Source organism: Penicillium psychrofluorescens (genome assembly GCF_964197705.1).
Source record: "Penicillium psychrofluorescens genome assembly, chromosome: 2".
Lineage (NCBI taxonomy): Eukaryota > Fungi > Ascomycota > Eurotiomycetes > Eurotiales > Aspergillaceae > Penicillium > Penicillium psychrofluorescens.
In genome coordinates, this window is record NC_133440.1 from 4446567 (window position 1) to 4470679 (window position 24113).

Consider the following 24113-nt stretch of genomic DNA (forward strand, 5'->3'; position numbering starts at 1 on the left):
TGCGGGTTGTGGCTGAGTCAGTGCTAATATGGCCTGAGGCATGATTTATGCCTGAGGTGTCTTGGTCCCTTCCCCTCTTCTCTCTCTTGTTTCTCGGTCTCTCTCTCTCTCTCTTCTCTCTCTTCTTCCTGTTTCGCTTTCTACCCCAGTCTCACTTGCTCGTCGATCCGGGGTTTGGATACAGTCTTTTGTCCTGCTGGTTGTGCCCTAACTAGCCGTGCGACTGTTTGTGGTGCCTCCCTTCTTTTGTTGATTCCCACACTCGGTGGGTTACTTGTTCCGTGGCTGTGGGCGGCCTGCGCTATTTGGGGAAACATTGAGATTAATTCGGGGTCGTCAAGCAGTCCACCCACCCTTCGCATTGCGGTCGGCACCATTTTGAACCCACTCACGCCCTCCTCTTCGTCGATTCCCCTCGAGTCTTCCTCAACACCGCCACCATGTCCTGGAAGCTCACCAAAAGTATGTTCAGTTGGTCTCCCTATCTATCTACCTCGGGATCACGCTCCCTCCCATCCCCCCCTCTCCCCTCCAACGGGACGGTCTGGCATCGAGGCTAATACAATTTGAAAAACCGTAGAATTGAAGGAGACCCATTTGGCTCCATTGACACAGACTTTCGGTCGGTCGTCGTCCACCTCGACGATTAAGGGTGATACGAATGGTGGCGAAGAAACCATCACACCGGTACCCTCTCATTCCCCCAGCGTGGCTTCGGCTACCTCATCAAATGGGATTGGTATGCTTTTCATGTCTCTTTTCTCCCACAGTATCTAATGGTATCTTGTTATAGCCGCTTCGGAGGCCCTCGTGTCACCCCCTGTCGCTCCGGTCAAACCTGGCATTCTCATCGTCACTCTCCACGAAGGCCACAACTTCTCCCTGTCTCCGCATTTCCAGCAGATTTTCAATTCGCATTTCCAGAACAACTCCTATGCACCGTCATCCTTGCGTCCCAGTACCTCCTCTTCGTCACACTCCGCCCATGGCCAGGCCGGTTCCTATGCGCAGTCTAACCGACCGCAGTCCACCAGCGGAGGAATGAACAACGCACCGACCAGTCACGGCCGGTATTCAACCAAATATCTCCCATACGCCCTTCTGGATTTTGAAAAGAATCAGGTCTTTGTTGATGCCGTGTCGGGAACTCCTGAGAACCCTCTATGGGCCGGTGACAACACTGCCTTCAAATTCGATGTGTCCCGCAAGACTGAGCTGAATGTTCAGCTGTATTTGCGCAATCCTGCAACCCGGCCTGGTGCTGGGCGCAGTGAAGACATTTTCTTGGGAGCAGTCAAGGTCAACCCCCGTTTTGAGGAAGCCCAGCCCTTTGTGGAAGATCCGAAGTTGAGCAAAAAGGACAACCAAAAAGCAGCTGCCGCTCATGCAGAGCAGGAGCGTCATCTGGGTCAACTGGGTGCTGAGTGGCTGGAGATGCAGTTCGGCACTGGTTCAATCAAAGTTGGCGTCTCGTTTGTGGAGAACAAGCAACGCAGCTTGAAGCTGGAGGACTTTGACTTGTTGAAAGTCGTGGGCAAGGGTAGTTTCGGCAAAGTCATGCAGGTCATGTAAGAGTTCCCCCCTCCCCTCATCTCTATCGATTTTGATGCTTATCATTCTATCCCTCAAAACAGGAAGAAAGATACAGGCCGAATCTATGCCCTCAAGACCATCCGCAAGGCTCATATCATTTCACGATCCGAAGTCACGCACACCCTCGCCGAGCGATCGGTGCTTGCGCAGATTAACAATCCTTTCATTGTGCCATTGAAATTCTCCTTCCAATCGCCAGGGAAATTGTATTTCGTCCTGGCGTTTGTGAACGGTGGCGAGCTCTTCCATCATCTTCAGAAAGAACAGCGTTTTGATATCAACCGAGCGCGGTTCTATACCGCGGAGCTGCTATGCGCTCTAGAATGTCTCCACGGATTCAAGGTCATCTACCGTGACCTCAAGCCGGAGAACATTCTTCTCGATTACACCGGACATATTGCTCTTTGTGATTTCGGCCTTTGCAAGCTGGATATGAAGGATGAGGACCGAACAAACAGTAAGTTTGGCACTCTTTTTTCCCTTTGGTCGAAGCTAACCACAAGCAGCGTTCTGCGGCACTCCCGAGTACCTTGCCCCGGAACTTCTGCTGGGTAACGGTTACACAAAGACAGTAGACTGGTGGACACTGGGTGTCTTGCTCTATGAGATGCTGACAGGGCTACCGCCATTCTACGACGAGAACACCAACGAGATGTACCGCAAGATTCTGCAGGAACCTCTGACCTTTCCCAGCAGCGACATCGTCCCTCCCGCCGCTCGAGATCTGTTGACCAGACTGCTGGACCGTGACCCCCAGCGTCGACTGGGCGCCAACGGTGCCGCGGAGATCAAGTCGCATCATTTCTTCGCGAACATCGACTGGCGCAAGCTTCTCCAGCGGAAGTACGAGCCCAGCTTCCGGCCGAATGTGGTATGTACCGTCTTCCCTTTCGTCCTAAAACACAAAGCTAACAACCCCACTCTAGGTGGATGCCCGTGATACAGAGAATTTCGACCGCGAATTCACCCAAGAGGCACCACAAGACTCATACGTCGACGGCCCCGCCCTGTCGCAGACCATGCAGCAACAGTTCGCCGGATGGTCGTACAACCGGCCAGTGGCCGGGCTCGGGGACGCAGGCGGCAGTGTCAAAGACCCGTCTTTTGGAAGTATCCCCGAGTAGAGTTTTTGTTAAGAGTCAAATTAGATCCGAAAAGAAAAAACAAATGATCTGTGTGCGGAAAGGCCTTTCATCATAGAAACGAGTGTCTTTGTATCGTGTGCTTGTTCTGCTTCACTCACAGATCACCACCAATCTTGATCATCTTCCATGTTTTTTGTTGGTTTGCGCTCTTGGGTCTCGTCTCATTAGGAGTGTGTGGCATCTTTTGGTCTCGGAGTCTCCTTTTCACCCCCATTGAAACCAATCCGTTTCCTCCCCCATTCATCTCACCATTATACTGTTGTGCAGTGCCCGCTCTTTCGGCAAAATGCACTACACCCCCTTGTCTGTCGATGTTCTCAAGCGATGATCGTTGTCTTGTCCTTCGTTTCTGTCGCGATCTTCGCAATTTTCTCTCTAGGTGCGAGCGAGATGTCCACTCTGTATTGTCGGAAAACATCAAAAGATTGTTTTCTTCGCAATTGGCAATGCAATGCAATGCACCCGGGGATCCGAATTCGTTATACAATCCATCTATAGAGGAACCATGGCAAATCTACATACCTAACGCCTTCTCCCAAACATAAGTACGCAGCTGGGCAAAAGACAATTTCTTTCCTGTCATTGTGTGTATCTTCCTTATCCATCCAGTCTCAGGTCATCCATCCATCCCATGGAAGGTGACAGGTTGTAGAAGATTACCAAAAATAGAAATAAGAAAACGAGAAACAAAAGTAAAATAAAATGTTCGGATACACGTTAAAGACGCCGCTCGCAATTCAAGAATCAGACCGACTCTCATCAATCGGAACCAAAAACGCTCTCTAACAACAACGACGACACTCTAGCCTCTCAACCCAATCCAACCCAGCAATGACAAGTTCAATTTTTTGTGTATCATTTACTCCGCCTCCACTGCAGCCGCGGCATCAAGATCAATCTCGGGGGCACCGTTGGCAGCGCTCGCGGGCTCGGCACCGTCATCGTCACCGTTGACATCGATCAGAGACTCGGAAGAAGGCGGTTCCGGGACGACGATGCCCTCCTTCTCCAGACGGATGTACTCATCCCACTCCGGGAACAGGTCGTCGTCGGTGGAGATGACGTCCGGGGCACCGGGGGGGACGCCGATGAGGCGGGAGACCTTGGACTTGCCGCCCTGCTCGAGAGAAGAGCGCCACTGGACGACGAGGGCGGGGGCGCTGGTGGGCTTGTAGGTCTGGGCGAGGAGAACGGCCTCGGCGAGGCGGTTTGTCTGGACGAGGAGGTTGATGCAGCCGTCAACATCGCCTAGCGACCAGAGCGTGGAGAAGGCGACGTTGTGCAGACCGGACTCTGAGGCCTGGGCGGCCAGCGCGCGGAGTCCCTCGCGGTTGTTGCTGGCCGTGTGCAGCAGCAAGAGAGAACCGATGTCTTTGGCGTTGGTGAAGCACTCCTGTGCCAGGGCTAGGTTCCACCCAGCCAGGGCGGCGTCGCCGACCGTCTTCCACTTGTGCTCGACGTTCGCCTCGCGCGCGATCTGGAGGGCTGTCTCGAGGTCGTTGAGCGCGAGAGATAGGTCGAAGCGGTGCTCTGGGTCGGTTGCGACCTCCAGAGCCATCTCCTTGTAACCTTGGCCTTCGAGGAAGCGGGCGATCTTGTTCTGCTGGTCTACGGGCACGTCCTTGAGCAGCTCGGCGGCCATGTCCATGTCCCCCCGCAGCACCAGTGTCTGATACTCAACCATGTTGAGCGACAGACCAAAGGACATGACGTTGACGTCCTTGTCGGAGATGTAGATTCGGCCATCCCGGGGCAAGTAACCGAGGACGTACATGGGCTGATCGAAGTGAGAGATCGTGTAAGTCTGGTCACCCACGAGGTAGTTCAAGCGGTTCGTCGAGTTGGTGTAGATGAAGCAGTCTCCAACCCACTCTCCGGTCCGAACAGACTCTTCGACGGTCGTGACGAGCTCGAAAGCCGACTCAACACCATCTTCATCGGCTTCTCCGTTGTTCAAGCCGTTGACGTAGTTCTCGCGCGAGAAGCGGAGGACGTGGAAGTTGTCTTCACAGGCAAGAGTGACCAGCTCTCCAGATTCGGACCAGTAAACCTGTAGGAGAAAACAGTCAGTTTGTCGCCTTTTGATATTCATAGCATCCAACAACTCACAGTCTTGGGGTCAGCCTCGATTCTCCGCACCAAGTTTCCGGTCTCCCAGTCGAACAGACCAATACCACCCTGGCCCTTCACACCAAGAAGAACACCGTCACTAAAAGCCTCCCAGTTAGTTGGAATTCACCAAAAGCACGATATTGGCTTACCTGAGTCCCTCCGCCTGGAAACCGACATCAAGACCACTGCTCTGCTCCTTGAAGTTCTTAAAGATCTTGACACTAGTCGTTGATTCGCGGATGGCGTAATCGTTGCTGTTGTCTTTCGATCCCCAAGCAAAGTCAAGAGCTTGGCCGAAGGCCTTGTTTCTCCAGGCCAAGGCGGTATAGATGATGTACTCTCCGTCACCACACACAGAGACGAAGCGTCCATTCGGCGAGTGTGACAGAGTCTGCGGGTACACCTCACAGGTACCCAGATCCTTGGTCGGCAGCGAAAGAGGAGTACCATCCTTCACACTGGCGTCACCGCCCTTGATAACTGTCGACACAACCTCGCTGTGTCTAGCCCAGATGAGCTTGCCGGATCCGTCCATCGAGACGGCGGGCTCTTCCCGACCCATCTTCACGACAACAGCACCGTCGTCAAAGCCCATTGCGACGCCCTGTCGGCCGCGCTGGTAGGCAATACACCATGCTCGTTCCAGACCGTAGCTTAGTGACTGTTCCAGGCGGTAGGTGTTCGCATGCCAGATCTTGATCGTTCCATCCTCAGAACCGGAGATGATCACGGGCAATTCGGGATGGTAGCAAGCGAAGGAGACATTGCTTGTGTGGCCCTCGAGGGTGGCGATGAGCGCCTTGGTGGTGTAGTCCCAGACCTTGACCGTCTTGTCATCGGAAGTGGTGAGCAGGTATGGCTTATCTGCCTGCGGGTAGTAGTCGACATGGTTGACACCCTTGGTTTCGTGGGCCTCCAGGGTGAAGTTGGCATGCGGAGAGCCAAGGTTCCAGATCTTCACAGTACGGTCCAAACAGGCCGATGCGAATGTGTTGGTATCCTTGGGGTTGATCGACATTCCCATCACATAGTGGCTGTGGCCCTCGAACACCTGAACGCACTTCCAGCCCTTCTCCCAGTCCCAGAGCTTGATTGTCATATCATCGGAGGCAGTGAGCACGAAGGGCTGGGTGGGGTGGACGGCAATGGAGCGGATGTAGTCCGGGTGGGCTTCGAAGGAGGTGATCTTTTCGGACGTGTTGTAGTTGTAGACTCGGAGCTGGTAGTCGTCGGAGCCGCACACAATCCAGTTCTTGCGGGCAATGAATCGACCGGCGCGGACAGGGACATCCGTGAGTTCGAACGTTTTGATGATGGACTAGATATGAGTGTGAGCATATGCTTTCCGTTGAAATGGCGTCGCTGTCAGCGCCTACCTGAGACTCATAAGACCAGATGTATACGTGACCTGTGGTGAGTGCGTGGTTAGCGTCTTCGACATCTCGCAACAGCCACCTCGTGCCTAGAGCATACCGCTATACAAAGTTGTGAGGATCTAGAAAGGCATCATTAGCTCTTGATGAATCAACCAGCATTTCAAGATCATCTTACCCATGGCTCTGTCGGGTGGAAATCAATGCCCTTTACCCGCTCTGAGCGGGCGAAGAGCTGCCTCTGTATCCAACAATTTCCTGTCAGCGACCGTTCCCAATCTGTGGATGGCTTAAAGGAGAGCATATTTCCCAGAGAGCACAACGCCCTCTGCCCTCCTCGCTGGTGGTCGGCGTACCTTAATGTCGAGCCGCATATTGTGTGAGGGGTGTGGGCTTTGAGGCGATTGCGAGGATGTGTGGTGCGGCGTAGGCCTGCCAGAGGAAATTGCACGAGCCGCTCAGACAGCCCGGGTATCGGGGGGAGGCAACTATCCTCAGGGAGAAGACAAGGGTGAAGAGGACAATTGCAAAGAGCACAACCGGAGAGTTGCTCAGGGACAACATTCAAGCACGACTGTGTCCACAACGCCAATGCGCCACCGCCTGCCGCTTACGGGCACTCCCTCTCCCCATCCCCATCAATCATCTATAGCGAGAAATATTTTGGGAGGATAATAGGATGACTGAATCTACAGGTTTAAAATTGGAACCATGGCAGGTGCATTCATACAAAAGGAATGTCTAATAGTTACAGCGTGGCCATCTGCGCTCAACCGCGCTCAAAGTAAGTCCACTGGCCCGGACGGGGCTTCTCCTCGAGTTCCTCCCACCTATGACGGGTTAGAACGTGTACCAAATAATAGAGCAGGAGGGGACAGTTCCGACTCACACTTTTGACCGGTGCAGCTCATCAACCAGCTTCATCTCAGCCTCGGCGACTTGAATGACCTCCTCAATGAGACCAGCGCCAATCTGCTGTTCGATTTGAGAGATCCTGTACCATGTGAGTTAGCTGCTCGGTGGCTCGCCCCCAATTGGCCGGGAAGGGCTTCACATACTGTTCGGCCTCAAGAGCCGGCTCGTTCTCCCACTTCATAGCCGACCATACCTGCTCTTCCTGCCCTTCCTTCGCGTTCGACTCCTCGCGCTTCAATAATTCAGCGGATTCCTCCGGGGTCAGAGAGGGATGCGAGATCGGACGGGTCATCTCTTCACCGTCCCACTCCTCGCCACGAGGGTTATCGCTGCCATCCATCTCCTGGCGGGCAGCATATGCGAATGCGCCATCCTTGCGCTGGAGCTGAGCGAATCGGTCGGGCTCGGCTCCCACGGCCTGCTTCACCCGTGCCAGCCACTCCTCAAAGCCCGGGGGCTTCTGAGATTCCACAATCTGCAAACGGTGGCGGGTCAACGCCTCGACGGATTGGCGGTAGGCGGAACTGTCGGGGAACTCCTTCAGCTTCTGCAGGGTGTTGGAATAGAGATAGATCAGAGTCGGGCGCGGGCTCGGGTGGGTGACCAGGCCGGTCAATCCGGTCGGAGCGAAGGGCTCCAGGTACCGGGGCTTGACATTGGCCAGCAGTCGAAGAGTAGACCGCATTGTGTGTGGTGGTGATGTGGGATGGTGGTGGGCGTGGTGGTGTAGGGAGACGAGGAAGTCGAGTCGGGCCCGGAACGGAAAAACGTGTTTCAGAGTCCAGGTGAGGCATTGCCCCCCTGCCTTTCTTTTCTTTCTGGACCACCACATCATTCGTTTCTGGGCTCTGCGCATTTCTTTTCTTCCGCTCTCAGGGTCCAGAGCACCACTCGAGTCTCTTTTCCTCATTACCTCCCCTTTGAGCCGACTCTCAGTTTTCGGCCCCCGCCCTCCAATGTGCCACCTGTAACGTTATTTCGCAATTCTCCTTTCCTCTTCGACCAGCGCCTGTCGTCTACCTCCCTTTTCCACGTTTTCCTCTCCCGCGAGGTCGATTCTTTGCCACGATGAGACCCTCATGGCTGGGCTGGTCCCTCTTCTCGCTGTTGGCCGTGCCTGCGTTGGCTTCGGTGGACGTCTCGTCAAGCTCGGATGACATGCGCCTCTTCAAGAGGAAGTCGTACTCTGAACCGACTGGTCCCACTGAATTCAATGGTCTCGAAGTGCCTCCATTTAGAGAGATGACACCGGACAACTTTGAGGAACTCACCAAGGACGGTTACTGGTAAGCGACCAGCCATCCCGCCATCTCGGAATATGTCTCACAAAAGACTCAGGATTATCGAACACTTCTCGCCGTCTTGCCCTCACTGCAAGAGGATAGCCCCGGCTTTCCAGACCTTGTATGAGTTCTACTATGTGAGTTTCTTTTTGGAGGGCTTGGTGCAATCAGATGCTAATCCCCGATAGACCTCGAACCCCCTGTCCTCGTCCTCTACGAACTCTCTGGATACCAAGTCCCTGAACTCTTTTACTGGCTATTATGATCTTCGTTTTGGTAAGATGAACTGTCTGGCCTACGCAGATTATTGCACCAATCTCAACATCGAGTTTTACCCGACGTTTGCATTCTATCACAATGGCGAGCAGGTAGAAAAGTACGTGGGCCCGAAGAATATGGCAGACATCAGCACTTTCATTGAAGGCAAGCTCGAATTGATTAAGCCTGGTTCTCGGCCTCCGGCTGGCCTGAAATTGCCAGAAGTGGGCGCGACCAGCATAGATCCGGCAGCGAACGCCCCAACAGGGGACCTAGAAGAATATCTTGCCAATGACAAGTACCCTCAGGCGGGAAGCAAAGCTGATGAGAAGGACAACCAGCAGGATTCCCAGATGGCTGCCGTGGATTTGGATTTGGATGCCGGAAAAGCTGGGACTGGTAGCTCCAGCTCTGGTGGCTCCACTCCCCCCAAGAGCGTTGTTCCTAAGCCCAAGGGACCGCCTCCCAACCCGCAGGGTATCTCTGTTGCACTCACGGCGGAGAGCTTCCAGAAGCTTGTAACGACGACTCAGGATCCGTGGTTTATCAAGTTTTACGCCCCGTGGTGCCCTCACTGCCAGGCTATGAATCCGAACTGGCAACAGATGGCCAAAGAGATGAAGGACACCCTCAACATTGGTGAAGTCGACTGCACCGTTGAGAGCCGTCTCTGCAGTGATGCCCGCGTCTCAGCCTACCCAACGATGTACTTCTTCCGTGGCGGTGAAAGAGTCGAATACACCGGTCTGCGTGGCCTGGGAGACCTCCTCTCGTACTCGAAGAACGCTGTGGCCGTCCAGCACGGCATTCAAGACGTTGATGCGATTAGCTTCAAGGAACTGGAGCAGACCGAAGAAGTCTTGTTCTTGTATTTCTACGATCATGCGACGACATCGGAGGATCTAAAGGCTATGGAGCGTTTGACTCTCAGCCTGGTGGGACACGCTCGGATCGTCAAAACCAGCAGTGCCGCTTTGGCCGAGCGATTCAAGATCCATACCTGGCCTCGTCTTCTCGTGGTCCGCGATGAGCGACCGAACTACTACAATGCGCTCGCTCCCAAGGACATGCGAGACTTCCGGCAGGTTCTGTCGTGGATGCAAACCGTCTGGTTGCCCATCGTCCCCGAGCTCACGGCATCGAATGCCCAGGAGATCATGGATGGCAAGTTCGTGGTTCTGGGCATTTTGAGCCGTCGTCGCTCCGATGATTTCACTCAGTCCCGCCGGGAGCTGAAGGAGGCTGCTCTGGAGTGGATGGACAAGCAGGTCCAGCTGTTCCAGCTTGAAAGATCCGAACTCCGTGATTCCAAGCAGCTGCGTATCGAGGAGGCCGAGGACCGGAATGACCAGCGCGCGCTGCGGTCTGCCAAGCAACAGCGCATCACCATCCGCGAAGATGATAAAAAGCCAGTGGCCTTTGCCTGGGTGGACGGCGATTTCTGGGAGCGTTGGCTGCGCACGACCTACGGTATTGATGTGGAGAATGGCGACCGTGTGATTATCAACGATGAAGATGTAAGTGTCCGTCTGGAACATGTGTGAGCAGTCCCTGAACTAACTCATTCACAGAATCGCCGCTACTGGGATACCGCATCGAGCGGTGCGACTATCATGGCCTCGCGTACGTCGATCCTCGAGACCATTCCGCTGGTGATCGCTTCTCCTCCGAAGCTCTCTCCCAAGTCCACGGTTGGCACCTTCGAGTCCATTTTCTTCTTGACGCGGTCTTCCCTCGGCAGTCGTCGCCTCCTCTTCTTCGTCCTGGTTGTCGTCGCTGTGGCCGCGGCGGTCCTCTTCGGTCGTGGACGGCTCTTGAGGCGAGCTGGGTTTGGCCGCGGTGGCATCCTGGGCAACCCGAACGGCGGCGGCTTCTTCCACTTGGATGGCAAGGAGGGCCTGCTGAACGGGGCGTCGACGGACAAGGTCGACTGAATGAGATAACATGTACAGTTAAGGTGTTTGGTGGCACGGTTCTTCTTATAATCATCTTCCTTATTCGATAAATTATTGTATTTCCTTTTTCATGTTCTGGTCTGGGCTTCACCCCATTTTATGAACATACTTGTCTGTTTTAGACCTCTCCTCCGTATTCATTATTACTTCCAGCTTCTTCCTCTGCTATAGTTAGATCTCTCCCCTCCAGTCAGGGCAAGCGTAATGCGCTGAGTCAGCCATCACATGACCTCGGGCGCTTTCGGTTTTGTCCAATCCATCGCAAATGTCCACCGTCGCCGTCCGTCCTCTCTCGAGCCATTGTGTCGCCCACGAGTTCTCTTCGGAGTCAGCAAACATGGTACGTCCTTTCTTCCAGGCCAGGAGGATGCCTCTTGGCACCTCGAGACTCTCTGTCCGGTCCCCAATGGGTTTGGAGAAAGGCCATCGCGTCATCGTCATGGTCACCACTTACTGGCCTATGGCACCCACGGCATAAAAGTGCCAGAGATGAGCCGTTATTGTAAAACAATTGATTGCTAACATGTTTGGCCTCCTCTACAGTTCACCCCCACCCTCCGCCGTGCCGCCGCCCAGGCTTCCTTCGGGCCCAAGTAAGGAACCCCCCGGATCGATGTTTCTCCATCTTTTGCCGTGCTTGGAAGAGATACAATGGAATTGTTTTGCTTGTTTGCGGAGTTTCCGTGGCATACGCCCTCGGAGATGTGGTTGGAGTGCAAACCCATACATAGCACCCGGGCGTCATGCTCGACATGGGAGAGGAGAGGACTTGACAATGAGCATTCTGGCATGGACCTTAACTGACAATTTTTGCCTTTGTCCAGGTACTACATTCCCCGTCACGTTGGTGGCATGAGCCTCTCTACCCTGACCCAGGCGTGAGTTATTTTCTTCCCCCCGTCTCTCAATCGAGAGATCCGAGTTCTTGGTGGTGGTCCCTGTACTAACAGCCCAATAGCGGTACTCTCGCTGGCAGCTTCGGCGTTGCTGCCGGTGTCTTTGCGGTCTTCTTCTTCGGCGAGGTGCCCCGTGTGCGCAAGGATATCCTGCAGAAGATCCCCGGCCTGGACACCTACTTTGACCGCACTGTGGCCCCCGAGGACAACGTGAGTGATGACGATCGCACCCGGATATGTGATGGGCAGTTACTGACTGTGTGTTGTTAGCCCTTCTAAACAGCTCTTGCTCTGGTTTTGTGGGTTCCGGTTTAGACTGGCTGGACTGTGGAATAGTGCCGAGGGTCTTATCTGTTAAATAGCACATAGAGCCGCTCCGACCGACGTTCGGCAATACATTCTCCTTTGTTTATCATTCTTCTTGGTTGTTCTATTATTCACTATGCTCCCGTGATAATGGTCTGTATAGTTAACCCTCGGCGGTGCAGCCAGGGCTCAGGGGATACTGGCCGCAAGTGGCAGGTCCATGCCTGGCAGGAGATAAGCCATGCCCAAAGCACCCCGGCCATCTTATCTTGACACATGCGACACAGGCCCCGTGATAGGCTGGCCACCGCAGTCTTCAGTCTATGATGATACGATGATTCCGCCCAGCGCATGTCCGACGCTTCCACTTTCCCGGATGGGTTTGGAGCTGTTGCCAAGCATCCCGGGGGTCAAGAGCCCTGTGCTCGCCTATCTGTGCGGAGAAGCTGGCTGAACGCCCCGTCCAAAGACTGTGGCTATTTCCTCGGGAATTGCACCTGTTTCTGCATGGTCTTATCTATCTACCGATGGCGTCTGAGATAATATGGAGAAAAAGACCCAAAGCCGATATCTTAGGGCTGTCAGGGTGTCGTCCTCGCCACCCCTTCTTCATGATCCTCTGTTCTAGTGGCGTTCCTTTCTCCCGCTCCGAGATAACCTTGGCCCTGACTGGCTCTGCGTCGAGATGGCGTTCCCCGATCGTCAATGCGCGCGGGGGGTGGAGGAGCGGTGGCACCAGCAGCTGTAGATAGATAATCCTGGTCTGGGCTCGTGGAACGATGAGACCCCCTGGGCCTATATTATTTATCTACGATCCTACCCTCCCCCCTGATCTGGTTGCGATCTTAATATTGCTCTCAATTTCCATTCTCATGAGCACAAGCCATGGCGATTACCCAAACCAGTGATTCGGAGGCCTACCGCGATGCCATCGGTCCTGCGCAGGTTACCTCGGTGCTTCCCGACGGTGACAACCCCATTGCGGACTATAAGATGGATGCCGATGAGAGGGTGATCGTTGCGCTGGGGTATAAGCAGGAGTTCAAGCGCGAGTTCTCGCTGTGGACGACTTTCTGTGTCAGTTTTGCTGTCCTCGGTCTTCTACCGTCATTTGCCAGCACGCTGTATTATGGTAGGTTTCCTTTGGCGGCCATCAATTTGAGGCTGGAGAGAAGCTGACCTTGAGCTCTAGGTATGGGATACGCAGGAACGGCAGGTATGGTTTGGGGATGGATTATCGCCATGATATTCATTCAATGCGTGGCCATGGGCATGGCAGAGCTGTGTTCGGCGATGCCCACGAGGTATGGCCGTCTCCGCAAGGTATTCGACGACTCGACTGACTCGATTCTCCTATAGCGGCGGACTCTACTACGCCGCAGCGGTTCTGGCACCCCCGAGATACGGACCGTTCGCCGCCTGGATCACCGGCTGGTCCAGTTGGATCGGACAGGTCACTGCGGCACCGTCGGTCAACTTCTCACTGTCCGCCATGATTCTGGCCTGCGGGTCGATCAACAACCCGTCATACGTACCGACAAACTGGCAGGTGTTCCTGTTAACGACCTTGATCATGATCCTCCACGCAGCCATCAGCAGCATGCCCACGAAGCGGGTCGCGCAGTTCAACTCGTGGGGGTCAACATTCAACATTATCGCGCTCGTCATCGTCCTCATCACCATCCCCGCCGCGGCCAAGAACACGCCGAGATTCAAGTCCTCGCACGAAGTCTGGGGCCACATCACCAACCTCACCGATTTTCCCGACGGTGTCGCCGTGCTGATGACTTTCGTCGGCGTCATCTGGACCATGTCCGGCTACGACTCACCATTCCATCTGAGCGAGGAGTGCTCCAACGCCAACATTGCCTCTCCGCGCGCAATCGTCCTCACCTCCGGCGTCGGCGGCCTGATGGGCTGGTTCCTGCAGCTGGTGGTCGCCTACACCGTGGTGGATATCGACAAAGTCATCAATTCGGATCTGGGCCAGCCGTGGGCTTCTTACCTGCTGCAGGTCCTGCATCCCAACGCCGCAATGGCCGTGCTGGGCCTGACGATCGTCTGCGGCTTCTCCATGGGCCAGGGTTGCATGGTCGCTGCGTCGCGAGTGACATACGCCTACGCGCGCGACGACTGCTTCCCGCTGTCGCGGTACTGGAAGCGGGTCAACTCGTACACGCAGACCCCCGTGAACGCAGTGATCATCAACGCCGTGCTGGGCATCTTCATGTGCCTGCTTATTCTCGCCGGCGACGTTGCCATCGGCGCGCTGTTCTCCATTGGCGCCATTGCGCAGTTCGTCGCCTTCGCCATCCCCATCTTCATCCGCGTTTTCTTCGTCGGCAATCGCTTCCGCAAGGGTCCCTGGCACCTCGGTCCGTTTGGGCCGTATATCGGGGCCGTCGGTTGTGCCTTTGTGATGCTGATGGTTCCGATTTTGTGTCTGCCCAGCGCGACGGGCAGTGACTTGACTGCGAGTCTGATGAACTGGACGTGTCTAGTGTGGGGAGGGCCGATGCTGGCTGTGACCATTTGGTATATTGTTGATGCGCATCGCTGGTTCACAGGGCCCAAGGTCAATGTGGAGCATGCCATTCATGACATCGCTGAGATCGTGAGCGATGATCCTGACGAGCAGCCGTCTGTGGAGCCGAGTTCGGGGGATGTAAAGGCGAATTAATTAGCATGTTTTGGTGAGGGAGTTTGGGCGGTTATTTGTAGTCTTTTGTTTTTCTATGTGGATATACTTCAATATGAGGTTGCATGCAGACCGATCAAATTAAGTGGAGATCACTGTCTCTTAGTAGTGTGGAGGGTTAGGTGTATACAAGCAATAATCATGTGAAAATACAGAGTAGTCAAACATATTCAAAAGAACCCACTTCGATATTTGACAAGGACCCTGAATAACAAACTAGTTTCTCCAGGATTCATCATGACAGCTCCATCATGAGAACGAGACCCAGCAGGGTGCCCCATCCTGACCTGTTCCTGGCATCGCCATGTGGCCCCGATGGAGCAGTGGGCATTCTCCACAAGGTCCCAGATGCTTAAATTGACTCTGGGTGATGGATCCGATGTCCATGCCGTCGTTTAATTGTATATTTAATGCAGTGATCGGGGTTTCTTCTGAGTTTCTACTGATGGGTTGGGGGTGGAGGTTAGGGCTGCGCTGGATATATATCGGTCCCTTATGACAGTTTACTGGCTACAAGAAAAAAACAGGTTTGAAATATATACTAGCGTCACAATGTTCTTTGAGACCATCCAGCACAATATGTTTTTTGGTTTTTTTGCAAAAGTACATACATACTGGGTAGACACGCATTGCTGATCTCTTGGTACTGTACCCGGTACTTGAAGATCCCTTTTAATATCGCGGGATCCCAGAAAAGCAAGTCCAATATCGACAGCCTTCTTCGGCAGGACCTTACAATGTACTGGCTAGAAAAAAGAAACCCCCCCCTGCACGCCTCCAAACCCATCCCGTTCTCCAAAAAAAAAAGCCACAATAACCACACAGGACTTGGCCCTCAGGTACTGAGTACCCGCCGGAAGAATCCTGCGAATATGTATGCAGCTCCACCGGCGCTCGGTGCAGCGGCCCCCCCTGGCGGACGGTCCCCACCAGCGGTGGTGCGGTGGACACTGGATGGACATGGATGCAACGGAAAAAACAAGTTAGATGGGACACACAGATATGCTTAATCTGACTCCAGATGGAGGGCTCCATCCAGGAGAGAAAGAGGGTCTCCCTATGAATTTGTTTACGACTACCGTAATAAACCTCCCTTCTATTGTATCCTTTTTTCCACCCTACTGTAAGAAGTGTGCCGGGGTAACAAAAAGTATGAGACGCGTGGAAAGTCAAAACGGAACTCCTGCCTTTCTCCAACCACGATGAGGCCTCGGGCCATGCTGACTCCAAATACAAAAATCCAAAAATTTGGAGGGCGTATTATTGTCGGGGATCTCGGCAGAACATACACGGCCGACCGTACCCGATCGACACCGTCAAGGCTGCGATGCGCCTGGGGTGATTCTGCCTGGGAGTTTCGAGCAGACAGTCTGACCGTCTATCGGTTTGTACCGTACGCCAGAAGAGAAAACGTGCCCTGGTTGTGGCCGTTGGTACCTGGTTCACAGAAACCCAAGTGGCCGGTCGTAAGGAATTTACGAGCCGGAAATGGCCTGTTTCGGGGAATCGCCGAGCGGAACGCCTTTTTGGCATTTTCCAACACAAAATCCGCGCCACCGCGGGAGATCCTTACTACCTGTGATCCGAGGCCTAATTCACTTCGGGCATTCCAGGCAGCCACGGGCTCTAAAGACGATCCGGTCTGGACTCCTGCAGCAGCAGCAGCAGAAACACAAATACCAAATGCTGCATTCCACGATCACTACTGCAAACAGAAACCGACACTTTTTTTTTTTTTTTTCAAATGGTTCGCTCGTTCCATGGATTGCCAAATCCGCGACTCTGGGTCGTTTCCACTCAGATCAATCACATGGCTATGTTAATAATAGTACTTTTTGCTTCGGCGCCCACAACTAGTAATAATGTCCTGAAGTATATCCGAAACCAATGACGCGGCCGGCAGGGGGTTGGGGGATTATTTTGAGTTCCTCGGTACAGAAAGCCATCCCATTTGCAAGCGATTTTATTTATTTGTCGAGTAACACAACGAACCAGGACCTTTGGGCTGGGTCTCGACGAGTCGCATCGTGAGCCTATGACACCGGTGGTGCGATCCTCTCGCGCTCACGGGCGAACGCGCAGTGATTGGCCTCGGCGCAGCCTGAAACTCGATGATCCGGACTTGGGAACTCAGTTGTTCCGGCCAGTGCCGGATGGGCTGGGCCGGCTGACTTGCTCTACGTTAGGCAGGTTGGCGCGTCTTTTGTTGCTCTGTCACGATGCAAACTGCCGAATTCGGCGGCTCGGACTGCTCCTGGAATGATGTAAGATTTTGGTGGTTGGCGCTAGTTCACTCTTCCTTATGGCTGCGCTGCGGACGGACACCCCCGAGGCGGGCGCCGGTCTTCAGCGGTGTGTTTGTAGGTTGTCACTAGCCCTACTAGCGGGCCTATGGAGAAATGGAATAATGGCCCCCCCGTTCTCCGTCTTGTCCTTTCCACCGAAGCTTTAAGCTTTCCTGCGAAGTTTGGGAGTTTATGCAAAATAGAAGGGCCCCCCTGACGACCACGAAGATCATGCATGGACTGGTAACATGGGATAGGTGGAGATCTAGCGGTCTAGCCGCAAGCTGCTAGAAAAATACAGATTTGCATAGTATACTATACGCACTGCTGTGCCTATTGTAACTACATCCCATCCGAGCCGCTCGGCTCCGGGAGTGGATCTCGCAACTCCCGCGCGACAGCCGGAAGTGCCATGCGCGTGGGTGTACAACAAAAACAAAGCCCAAAGGTAATTTTAACACACCGTGTCTTTTTCTCCTATTGCAAAAAACGTTCCCACGGACCAACTTAAACAAGCACGCCACCATTTTGGCCCTCCCTCCCGGCAATTGTTGGAACCGGCGCGAGCCCGACTCGGCCGCGGTGGATGGAACAAAGCGGAAGGTTAAGCGAGCGAGGGATTTTTTTTTTTCCCCAGGCCCGTAATCGGAGTTTCCAATTTTGAATTACTTGGTCCCAAAGGAGTTTCCTACATGTCCTGTACTGCGTCCAGACACGCAATGAGGCAAGATGGTCATTGTGGCGGGCAGTTAATCCATGTTCCTGTTTAGCCATGTGCCGGGGGGCCCCATCGCGAAGTTCTGCAGAACCCTGGTCGAAGCCTGGAGGTCCACAATCGAAGCGGAAAAGAAGCTCGTGCGAATCCCCGGTGGAGAACTTGCCGACGGGTCACGAATTCATGACGCTATAGCATGGACTATGTACAACCCAGGGACTAGTTTAACCGCTATGGGGCATCTGATAAATACTCGCCAAGAGGGGGGTGACGCCAATAATCAACCACCCCTGTCCCGATTATTATTATTCCCCCTATAGAGGGCATCTGATCGGACAAAAGGACATGCTAGGCAGAGCGGAGGACAGCGGGCTCCCCGCGCGCGGAAATAAATTGGGGGGTTTCCCTTAATTCGAGCGGCTGCAGCGCATGCAATCAAAGGGTGTAGGGCAGAAATGCAGGGCCGTTCTTTTCTCTCTCCTGCATGCAGAGCAGTCCTTTCTCGGGCGACAATATTGAGAATGACGTGCTGGGGACGATCTGCCTCGTAGATACCGTCCGATCCAGGCACGACAACTCGGTCGGAGGCAGTGGGCAATCTAAGCAGCACAAGATGAATATTCAATATTGTCCATATGGTTCAATAGCGATCATTCAATCAGACGAGTTCGTCGTTCAACTATCGTAAATAATCACTACGGATTATGATTAGTGTGCTCCGAACGCAGCCCGGGCAGGGCCGAGCTGTGTTCGGAAGCGTCATCCTTGGAACGCCGTATTGCCAATACCAGCATTTCCACGGTTTTTTTGAGTAATTTTCTCGCCTCTTGCCTCCCCAAGGAACGATCGGCCTGTTTTTGGCTGAATTTTTCTCTTCTCTTTCCCCCCCGTCTGCCATCACTGAAATTTCCCCCCCTCGGAACCATCTTTTTTCCCTTTCCCTTCAATTCCTCTTCTCTCTCCCGTCTGCCTTTTCTTCCCTTCACCATCTTCAGGACCTCCCTTCCTCCCCCCAACACCAACGCCAACCGCCCTCAGCGCAGTTGCAAAATCCCCATCATCCGATCTGAACTAGTTCTGTTGGTCGCTGCGAAAGACCCACTTGCACGCCCGCTTCTTTGGTGGATACAACCCGACGCTGGTGACAACGTGCGGATTAACACTTCGGTTCCCACAACACGACGGTGGATTGCGACCGTGGGGAATTCAATCTGAGATCAACTTCTCTTCTTCTCTTTCTACCTTCACACTCTCTATCCCAGTGGAGTCCTTGCTCCATCCTCTCCTCAACCTCCTCATCGCAATTGCCCTTTCCCGTGACACGTCTTCCTCGACCTCGGGAAAAATTCGTTGCAAGAAGACAGTCTTTTGGGAATTCGATGATTGAGCTACCGTGAAGAAACAACATACACACACCTTGTTTCTTTGACCACGTCTCTCCAACTCAACACGATGGATCCCAGATCTCATCCCTCTCGGCCTCCCTCGACGAGCATGCCTCAAGGCTCCACGCCGCTGTCCGGGACTCCCATCTCGAGCATGCATATGCCGCAGTACTCGATGCAGCCGCAGTATCCGGTCTCCCAACCGCACACGCTGCCTCCGTTGCAGCCGCATCACACTCATTCGCCCGGACCGCATCAGTACATGGGCCAGCCGTACCGACCGGACCTGTCGCGGTACCCCCCGTCGACTCACGACGTGTACACGGGCTCGGCGGCCCCGATCATGTCGCACACTACTGTCGGTAGCCCTGCATCATCATACTACTCACATTTCCCTAACCCTCAGTCCCAGGCTCACTATCCGCCGCCACCTCCAAGTGTGCTGCCTCCCGCGTCGTCCGCTCAGACCTACCCCCAGCCCATCGCCCCGGCCCCTCCGCGTGACCGACGTGATTTCAATGGCCTTCCCTCCGGTGCCTTTAGTTACTCGGACGGCAGCAAGTCCTGGGGCATGGGCACTGACATGAACGGCGCGAACGGCTCTCCATACGGGGGTAAGGAATCCCCGCGCACGCAGGTCGTGGGCTCGCAGGGTCGCCGCGGCATCCTGCCGAGCGTCCCGGGTCGCGCAACTCCCGTCACGAACGGTGTCAACGGCGCCGCGAAGAGCACGACCATTCCCGCCAAGGACGCGGATGGCAAATTCCCTTGCCCTCACTGTAACAAGACCTATCTCCACGCCAAGCACCTGAAGCGCCACCTTCTGAGACGTGAGTTTTTGTTTTGTTTTTATGCGACATAAAAAAATCGCGTATGGTACTAATGACGCGTCTTCATTTTTCAGACACTGGCGACCGCCCCTACATGTGTGTGCTCTGCAAGGACACGTTCTCGCGCAGTGACATCTTGAAGCGCCACTTCCAAAAGTGCTCGATTCGACGGGGTAACCCGACTGGTGCTACTCACCTGTCGCACCCCCATGCTCACTTGAAGCGTTCGTCACAAGCGGCCGCGGCCGCGGCGGGCGCTGCTAAGCCCATCCAGGACGAAGTCAGTAACCCCATCCCATCCTCCGGTGACAGCATGATGGGTGCGCATTTCGGCAATGGGACCGTGAACGGCCACGGGATGGCCGATGGCCGCCCCGGCTACGCGGAACAGCAGCCCTTGGGATTCACGATGTCGGCGGTCAACGGCATGAACCGTGGTCCCGGAGACGACGCGTTCGCCGCTGGTCAGCCGCAGGCGCGAGCCTCGTGGATGGCTGCTCCCAACAAGCCGAATTCGTACTACATGCAACACCACCCCGGCGCGGACGCGCATGGCCAGCAACTGAGTGTTGACCGTCCCCTTGAACAGGTAAAGCCCCTGGTCGTTCCAGACCCCAAGCATCCGATGATGCCTGGCCCCCATTCGAGCCAGCCAGGAGTTGACTGGACCTCGATGTTTCAGCATGGCCCGAACGACGGCTACATGAACCCCGTTTTCCCGCATTCGATGGCGGCCGGTCAGGAACCCATCCACGCCCCCGTCGACCCCGACCGCAAGTTCTACCCTACCACGAGCGCAGGCGGCCCCGAGAACGGCATGAACGGCCTGTACCTGGCTTCGACTACGCTGGGCGGTGACGGTTCGTAAATTTTTTTTTTTTTTGGGTTGGCATTCCATTTACTGATATGTATGTTGGATAGGCACCGTTCAGCCCGCTCGGCAGTAGGCGACTGTGGGTTGGGTTGGGGAAGTATGGCAACCTGGGGAGGTGAGGTGAGATTCATGACTGTCTAGTGTTCTACGACTTGTTTTGATTCCATCCCGACTCTCTCTGTGTGTTTGCGTTACTCTCGTCTCCGCTTGATCCGCTGATCCCGCCCACCGCGGTGTGTCTCCTGCTTCCAGGCGTTTTCGCCGCAGGATTTGTTTTCATACGTTTAGTATTGCGCGCTCGTTGTCTGATATTTTTGATTGTTCTCGATCCTATCCGGAGTGGCACTGCATTCTTCTCTTCGGCGAGTACAACAGGGTGGTTGTTTTTCTTTTTCTTTTCTCTTTATCTTTTTGATGAGTGGGTGGACGGTACGGTGGGTGGTTTCGTTCGGCGTCCATTTATAGACTAGGGCATGTGTGTTCATTGTGTTCGAGTCCGGCCTTTCGACAGAACGAAGAAAAGCTTCTTTTCTTGCTGAGGAAGGCTGCCGTCGCAATCTGTTTCAAAATCTCTTGTTTCCTGCGTGTTGTCCGACTTTTTGTGCTGCATTTGCATCTTTCTTTTCCGTTTCTCCCTTTGTAAGTAGAGTCACGGCCACGGACATACTTTTTGATCTTTTTGGGGTCTCCGGTGAAAGATGAAAAGCTAGAAATATCAATAGATCTCTCGTTCACTGACTTGGTTCTGTTCCTCCGTACAGTAGGTGGTTAACGTCATCTCTCTAATGTCGCGGGGCTGATTGGATCTGATTGTCCGGGGGGAGGGTCCCTCACTACTCCAACCGCCTTCCCGACCTTCGCTGAAAACCGGAATCATCATCGTTTTCAGTCCTTTTCTTCTTCCCTTTTTCCCCGTCCGCCCGAAAAGAAGGGGGAAATACTTAATCGTTCCTCCTCCCGGCTCCGGTCGATCCTGTCTCTCTCTCTGGACTGCTGCACACACCATATCATGTCCACCAACCGCCCATTCCTGGCCAACTTCCTGGCCGCCTTCCGCGCCCCCGCCTACAAGGCCTCCTCGCAGACGTCGTCTTCGCTCGGCTCCGCTCAGATCGCGCAGAGCGCCCGTGCGATAGCCACCAAGGCGGGCTCGTCGTCTTCTCCTACTTCCTCCTCATCAAATAACCAGACATCCTCCTCATCATCACCTTCATCAGCGACAGCGACAGCAAATCATCAGAACCCGGCCTCGGCCAACCACCACCACTACCATCACCACCATCATCATCACCACGCCTCACCCGAATCATCCGCCCTCGCCACCTCAACCTCCCAACCACCACCTACCTCATCCTCCTCTGCAACCCCCATCCCGATATCCCGCACCCCGGGCGCTGACCGCCAGCGCCGCGGCAGCGACTCCTCCAGCGGCTCCGGCGGTTTCCGCGATGCTCTCGGTCCGGAGAAGTGGTATATCGGTGGAAGGACCCCGGCTGGCGAGGAGCGGTTCTATCGGTTGGGTATGGTTACCAAGGGTGGGGGGCGGCTCGGGGGAAGTGGGAGGGTTGGGAGTATTGATCAGTTGAGCCTGTGATTGATCTCCCGTCCCGTCAGATGTGGATATGATCTGATATGGGGCGTACGGTGCCTACATACTACAGTGTAGTATGTAGGTGGCGCGGTTATGATTGATTACGATGTTCATGTCTGGTTATGTCTTGTCTTGCCTTGGTTTGGCTCTTCTATTCTTGTCATTCTCCATTTTTGGTTTGGTCTGGATGAGGAGTTTGTTTTTTGGTGTGTGGCATCGTTTGGTTCCCTGGGGCGTTTCATTTGGGTGTCTTCGGGCTTGGGCTTTGGAGGATTCTTGGATTCTTGGATTCTTGAGGCATAAGAGAAAAAAGACATGTTGTTTCTACCTACATTGTTCTATTTACAATACATGCAGGTCTTGTTCACACTGAGGCTCTTTCCGGTTTGCTCTTAGTTGCTGAGGTAGATCGGAGATGCTTCATGAACTAGGCCCGAGCAGTTGAAAGAAACTACCTGGATCTATTGTTTACATGGGGATTGCTGGATATTGGCATCCTTCGAGATGAGATTCATTCGATCCTCCATACTGACCCGAAACGCAGAGATCAAATCCACTTACATCACCTGCTGCGTTACGCAATGCAACACGCCCCCAGTCCTAGGCAAAGCATTCACACTAACCGTCCGAATCTCCCTCTCCGGAACCAGGTCCCTCAACGTCCGAACCGCCTTCGCATCCGCCACCGGATCCCCAAAGACAGGAACAACCAGCACCCCGTTCGCAAAGTAGAAATTGACATACGCTGCCGCAGGCACCTTCTCCTCGCCACGAAGATTCCCACCCACAGATGCCGGATCTGGATCCTCGATATCGTGCACCTCGATCGTTCTCCCCTTCGCATCTTTCGTGGTGCGAAGCACCTCGCGCATCTCCTCGTACATATCATGATACACCTGATCCACAGAGCGATGCGGCTTGGAGAGCACGACCACGCCGGGCTTGACGAAGCGCGCTTCCGCGTCGACGTGGCAGTCTGTGATATCTAGCCCCGCTCGACCGGGGAACCAGATAAAATGCGTGACGCCCAGTAGTTGGCGGAGATGCGTCTCGATCTCGGCCCGGCTCATGCCAGGGTTGCGGCGCCCGCCGACAATGCTGCTCTCCGTCGCCATGAAGGTGCCCTCGCCGTCGATTTCGATGCCGCCGCCTTCGAGACGGATGGGCGAGGCGATGCGCTGCACTGGGTTGTGAGGGCTGGTTTGGTTCTCCAGCTCGAGAACCCTTTCCGCAAACGCCGTGTTCTCGCCCATGGCTTCTTCCCCCATCACGGGCCACTCGTCGCCTGACTCCGGCCCTGCCTCGCCCACCCGGCTCTGGTAGATATCATCGTCGGTCTTGACGCCCCATTCGCAAAACCGGAAATCAATCGCGTACCGCTTGCCGTCGTCGGCGCCGCGCACGTACACGGGCCCCGTGTCGCGAACCCAGCAGTGGTTCGTTGAGCAGGGCACAAGGGTGATTTGGGTCTTGTGCGGCGCGCTGTCGTTGTTGTTCATCCGCTCGTTGACCATCTGTTGCGCCCCGGCCTGGATCTCTGGCCGGACGTGCAGGCGCACGGGCTCGAAGGGGGCGAGCGTGCCTGCTAGGTCTACGATCTCGCTGCATGTGCGCTCGTAGAGACCTGGTAATGTGGAGCAGGGGGATGGGAAGCCGAGAATAGTGGCGATGTGGGGGGTTGTTTCGGCGGGACAGATGTATTGTTTTGGAGACATGGTGGTGAAAGAATGTGGTCGCTCTGGAATTATTGTGGGAAAGAAAGAGATGGGACGACAGGAAGGTTTTCTCCAGAAGAATGTGCGAGGCAGTCTACTGATCATGGTGATGTTCCCAGCGGGTTTTATACTGGACAAAGTATGAAGTTGCCTGCCGTCGACCTGCCGTTTAGGGCTGGTGCAC

General features: G+C 54.5%; 9 protein-coding genes across 9 annotated transcripts; 6 read left to right on the forward strand and 3 right to left on the reverse strand.

The window, feature by feature from the left end:
- Positions 1 to 440: 440 nt before the first annotated feature.
- PFLUO_LOCUS3845 (Serine/threonine-protein kinase) lies at positions 441 to 2717 on the forward strand (the record flags this gene model as incomplete). The annotated part of the gene is made up of 6 exons (XM_073781135.1): positions 441 to 462; positions 581 to 739; positions 794 to 1568; positions 1635 to 2050; positions 2100 to 2464; positions 2520 to 2717. 6 exons carry the CDS (start codon positions 441 to 443, stop codon positions 2715 to 2717), a joined length of 1935 nt encoding a protein of 644 aa, XP_073637920.1.
- Positions 2718 to 3597: 880 nt separating this feature from the next.
- On the reverse strand, positions 3598 to 6597 carry PFLUO_LOCUS3846 (Coatomer subunit beta'; the record flags this gene model as incomplete). The annotated part of the gene is made up of 7 exons (XM_073781136.1): positions 3598 to 4788; positions 4848 to 4947; positions 5000 to 6168; positions 6227 to 6258; positions 6324 to 6345; positions 6402 to 6464; positions 6580 to 6597. 7 exons carry the CDS (start codon positions 6595 to 6597, stop codon positions 3598 to 3600), a joined length of 2595 nt encoding a protein of 864 aa, XP_073637921.1.
- A 395-nt stretch (positions 6598 to 6992) lies between these two features.
- PFLUO_LOCUS3847 (uncharacterized protein) lies at positions 6993 to 7823 on the reverse strand (the record flags this gene model as incomplete). The annotated part of the gene is made up of 3 exons (XM_073781137.1): positions 6993 to 7053; positions 7113 to 7217; positions 7282 to 7823. 3 exons carry the CDS (start codon positions 7821 to 7823, stop codon positions 6993 to 6995), a joined length of 708 nt encoding a protein of 235 aa, XP_073637922.1.
- Positions 7824 to 8206: 383 nt separating this feature from the next.
- Positions 8207 to 10613, forward strand: PFLUO_LOCUS3848 (uncharacterized protein; the record flags this gene model as incomplete). The annotated part of the gene is made up of 4 exons (XM_073781138.1): positions 8207 to 8424; positions 8477 to 8558; positions 8610 to 10196; positions 10251 to 10613. 4 exons carry the CDS (start codon positions 8207 to 8209, stop codon positions 10611 to 10613), a joined length of 2250 nt encoding a protein of 749 aa, XP_073637923.1.
- A 286-nt stretch (positions 10614 to 10899) lies between these two features.
- Positions 10900 to 11866, forward strand: PFLUO_LOCUS3849 (uncharacterized protein; the record flags this gene model as incomplete). Its single annotated transcript, XM_073781139.1, has 5 exons — positions 10900 to 10974; positions 11178 to 11227; positions 11459 to 11512; positions 11593 to 11740; positions 11846 to 11866. 5 exons carry the CDS (start codon positions 10900 to 10902, stop codon positions 11864 to 11866), a joined length of 348 nt encoding a protein of 115 aa, XP_073637924.1.
- Positions 11867 to 12721: 855 nt separating this feature from the next.
- On the forward strand, positions 12722 to 14516 carry PFLUO_LOCUS3850 (GABA/polyamine transporter; the record flags this gene model as incomplete). Its single annotated transcript, XM_073781140.1, has 3 exons — positions 12722 to 12968; positions 13029 to 13140; positions 13196 to 14516. 3 exons carry the CDS (start codon positions 12722 to 12724, stop codon positions 14514 to 14516), a joined length of 1680 nt encoding a protein of 559 aa, XP_073637925.1.
- A 4512-nt stretch (positions 14517 to 19028) lies between these two features.
- Positions 19029 to 20696, forward strand: PFLUO_LOCUS3851 (uncharacterized protein; the record flags this gene model as incomplete). The annotated part of the gene is made up of 3 exons (XM_073781141.1): positions 19029 to 19749; positions 19824 to 20609; positions 20671 to 20696. 3 exons carry the CDS (start codon positions 19029 to 19031, stop codon positions 20694 to 20696), a joined length of 1533 nt encoding a protein of 510 aa, XP_073637926.1.
- Positions 20697 to 21632: 936 nt separating this feature from the next.
- On the forward strand, positions 21633 to 22217 carry PFLUO_LOCUS3852 (uncharacterized protein; the record flags this gene model as incomplete). The annotated part of the gene is made up of 1 exon (XM_073781142.1): positions 21633 to 22217. The coding sequence occupies one exon, from the start codon at positions 21633 to 21635 to the stop codon at positions 22215 to 22217; it is 585 nt and encodes a 194-aa protein (XP_073637927.1).
- A 554-nt stretch (positions 22218 to 22771) lies between these two features.
- PFLUO_LOCUS3853 (uncharacterized protein) lies at positions 22772 to 23929 on the reverse strand (the record flags this gene model as incomplete). Its single annotated transcript, XM_073781143.1, has 1 exon — positions 22772 to 23929. The coding sequence occupies one exon, from the start codon at positions 23927 to 23929 to the stop codon at positions 22772 to 22774; it is 1158 nt and encodes a 385-aa protein (XP_073637928.1).
- Between the last annotated feature and the right edge of the window lie 184 nt (positions 23930 to 24113).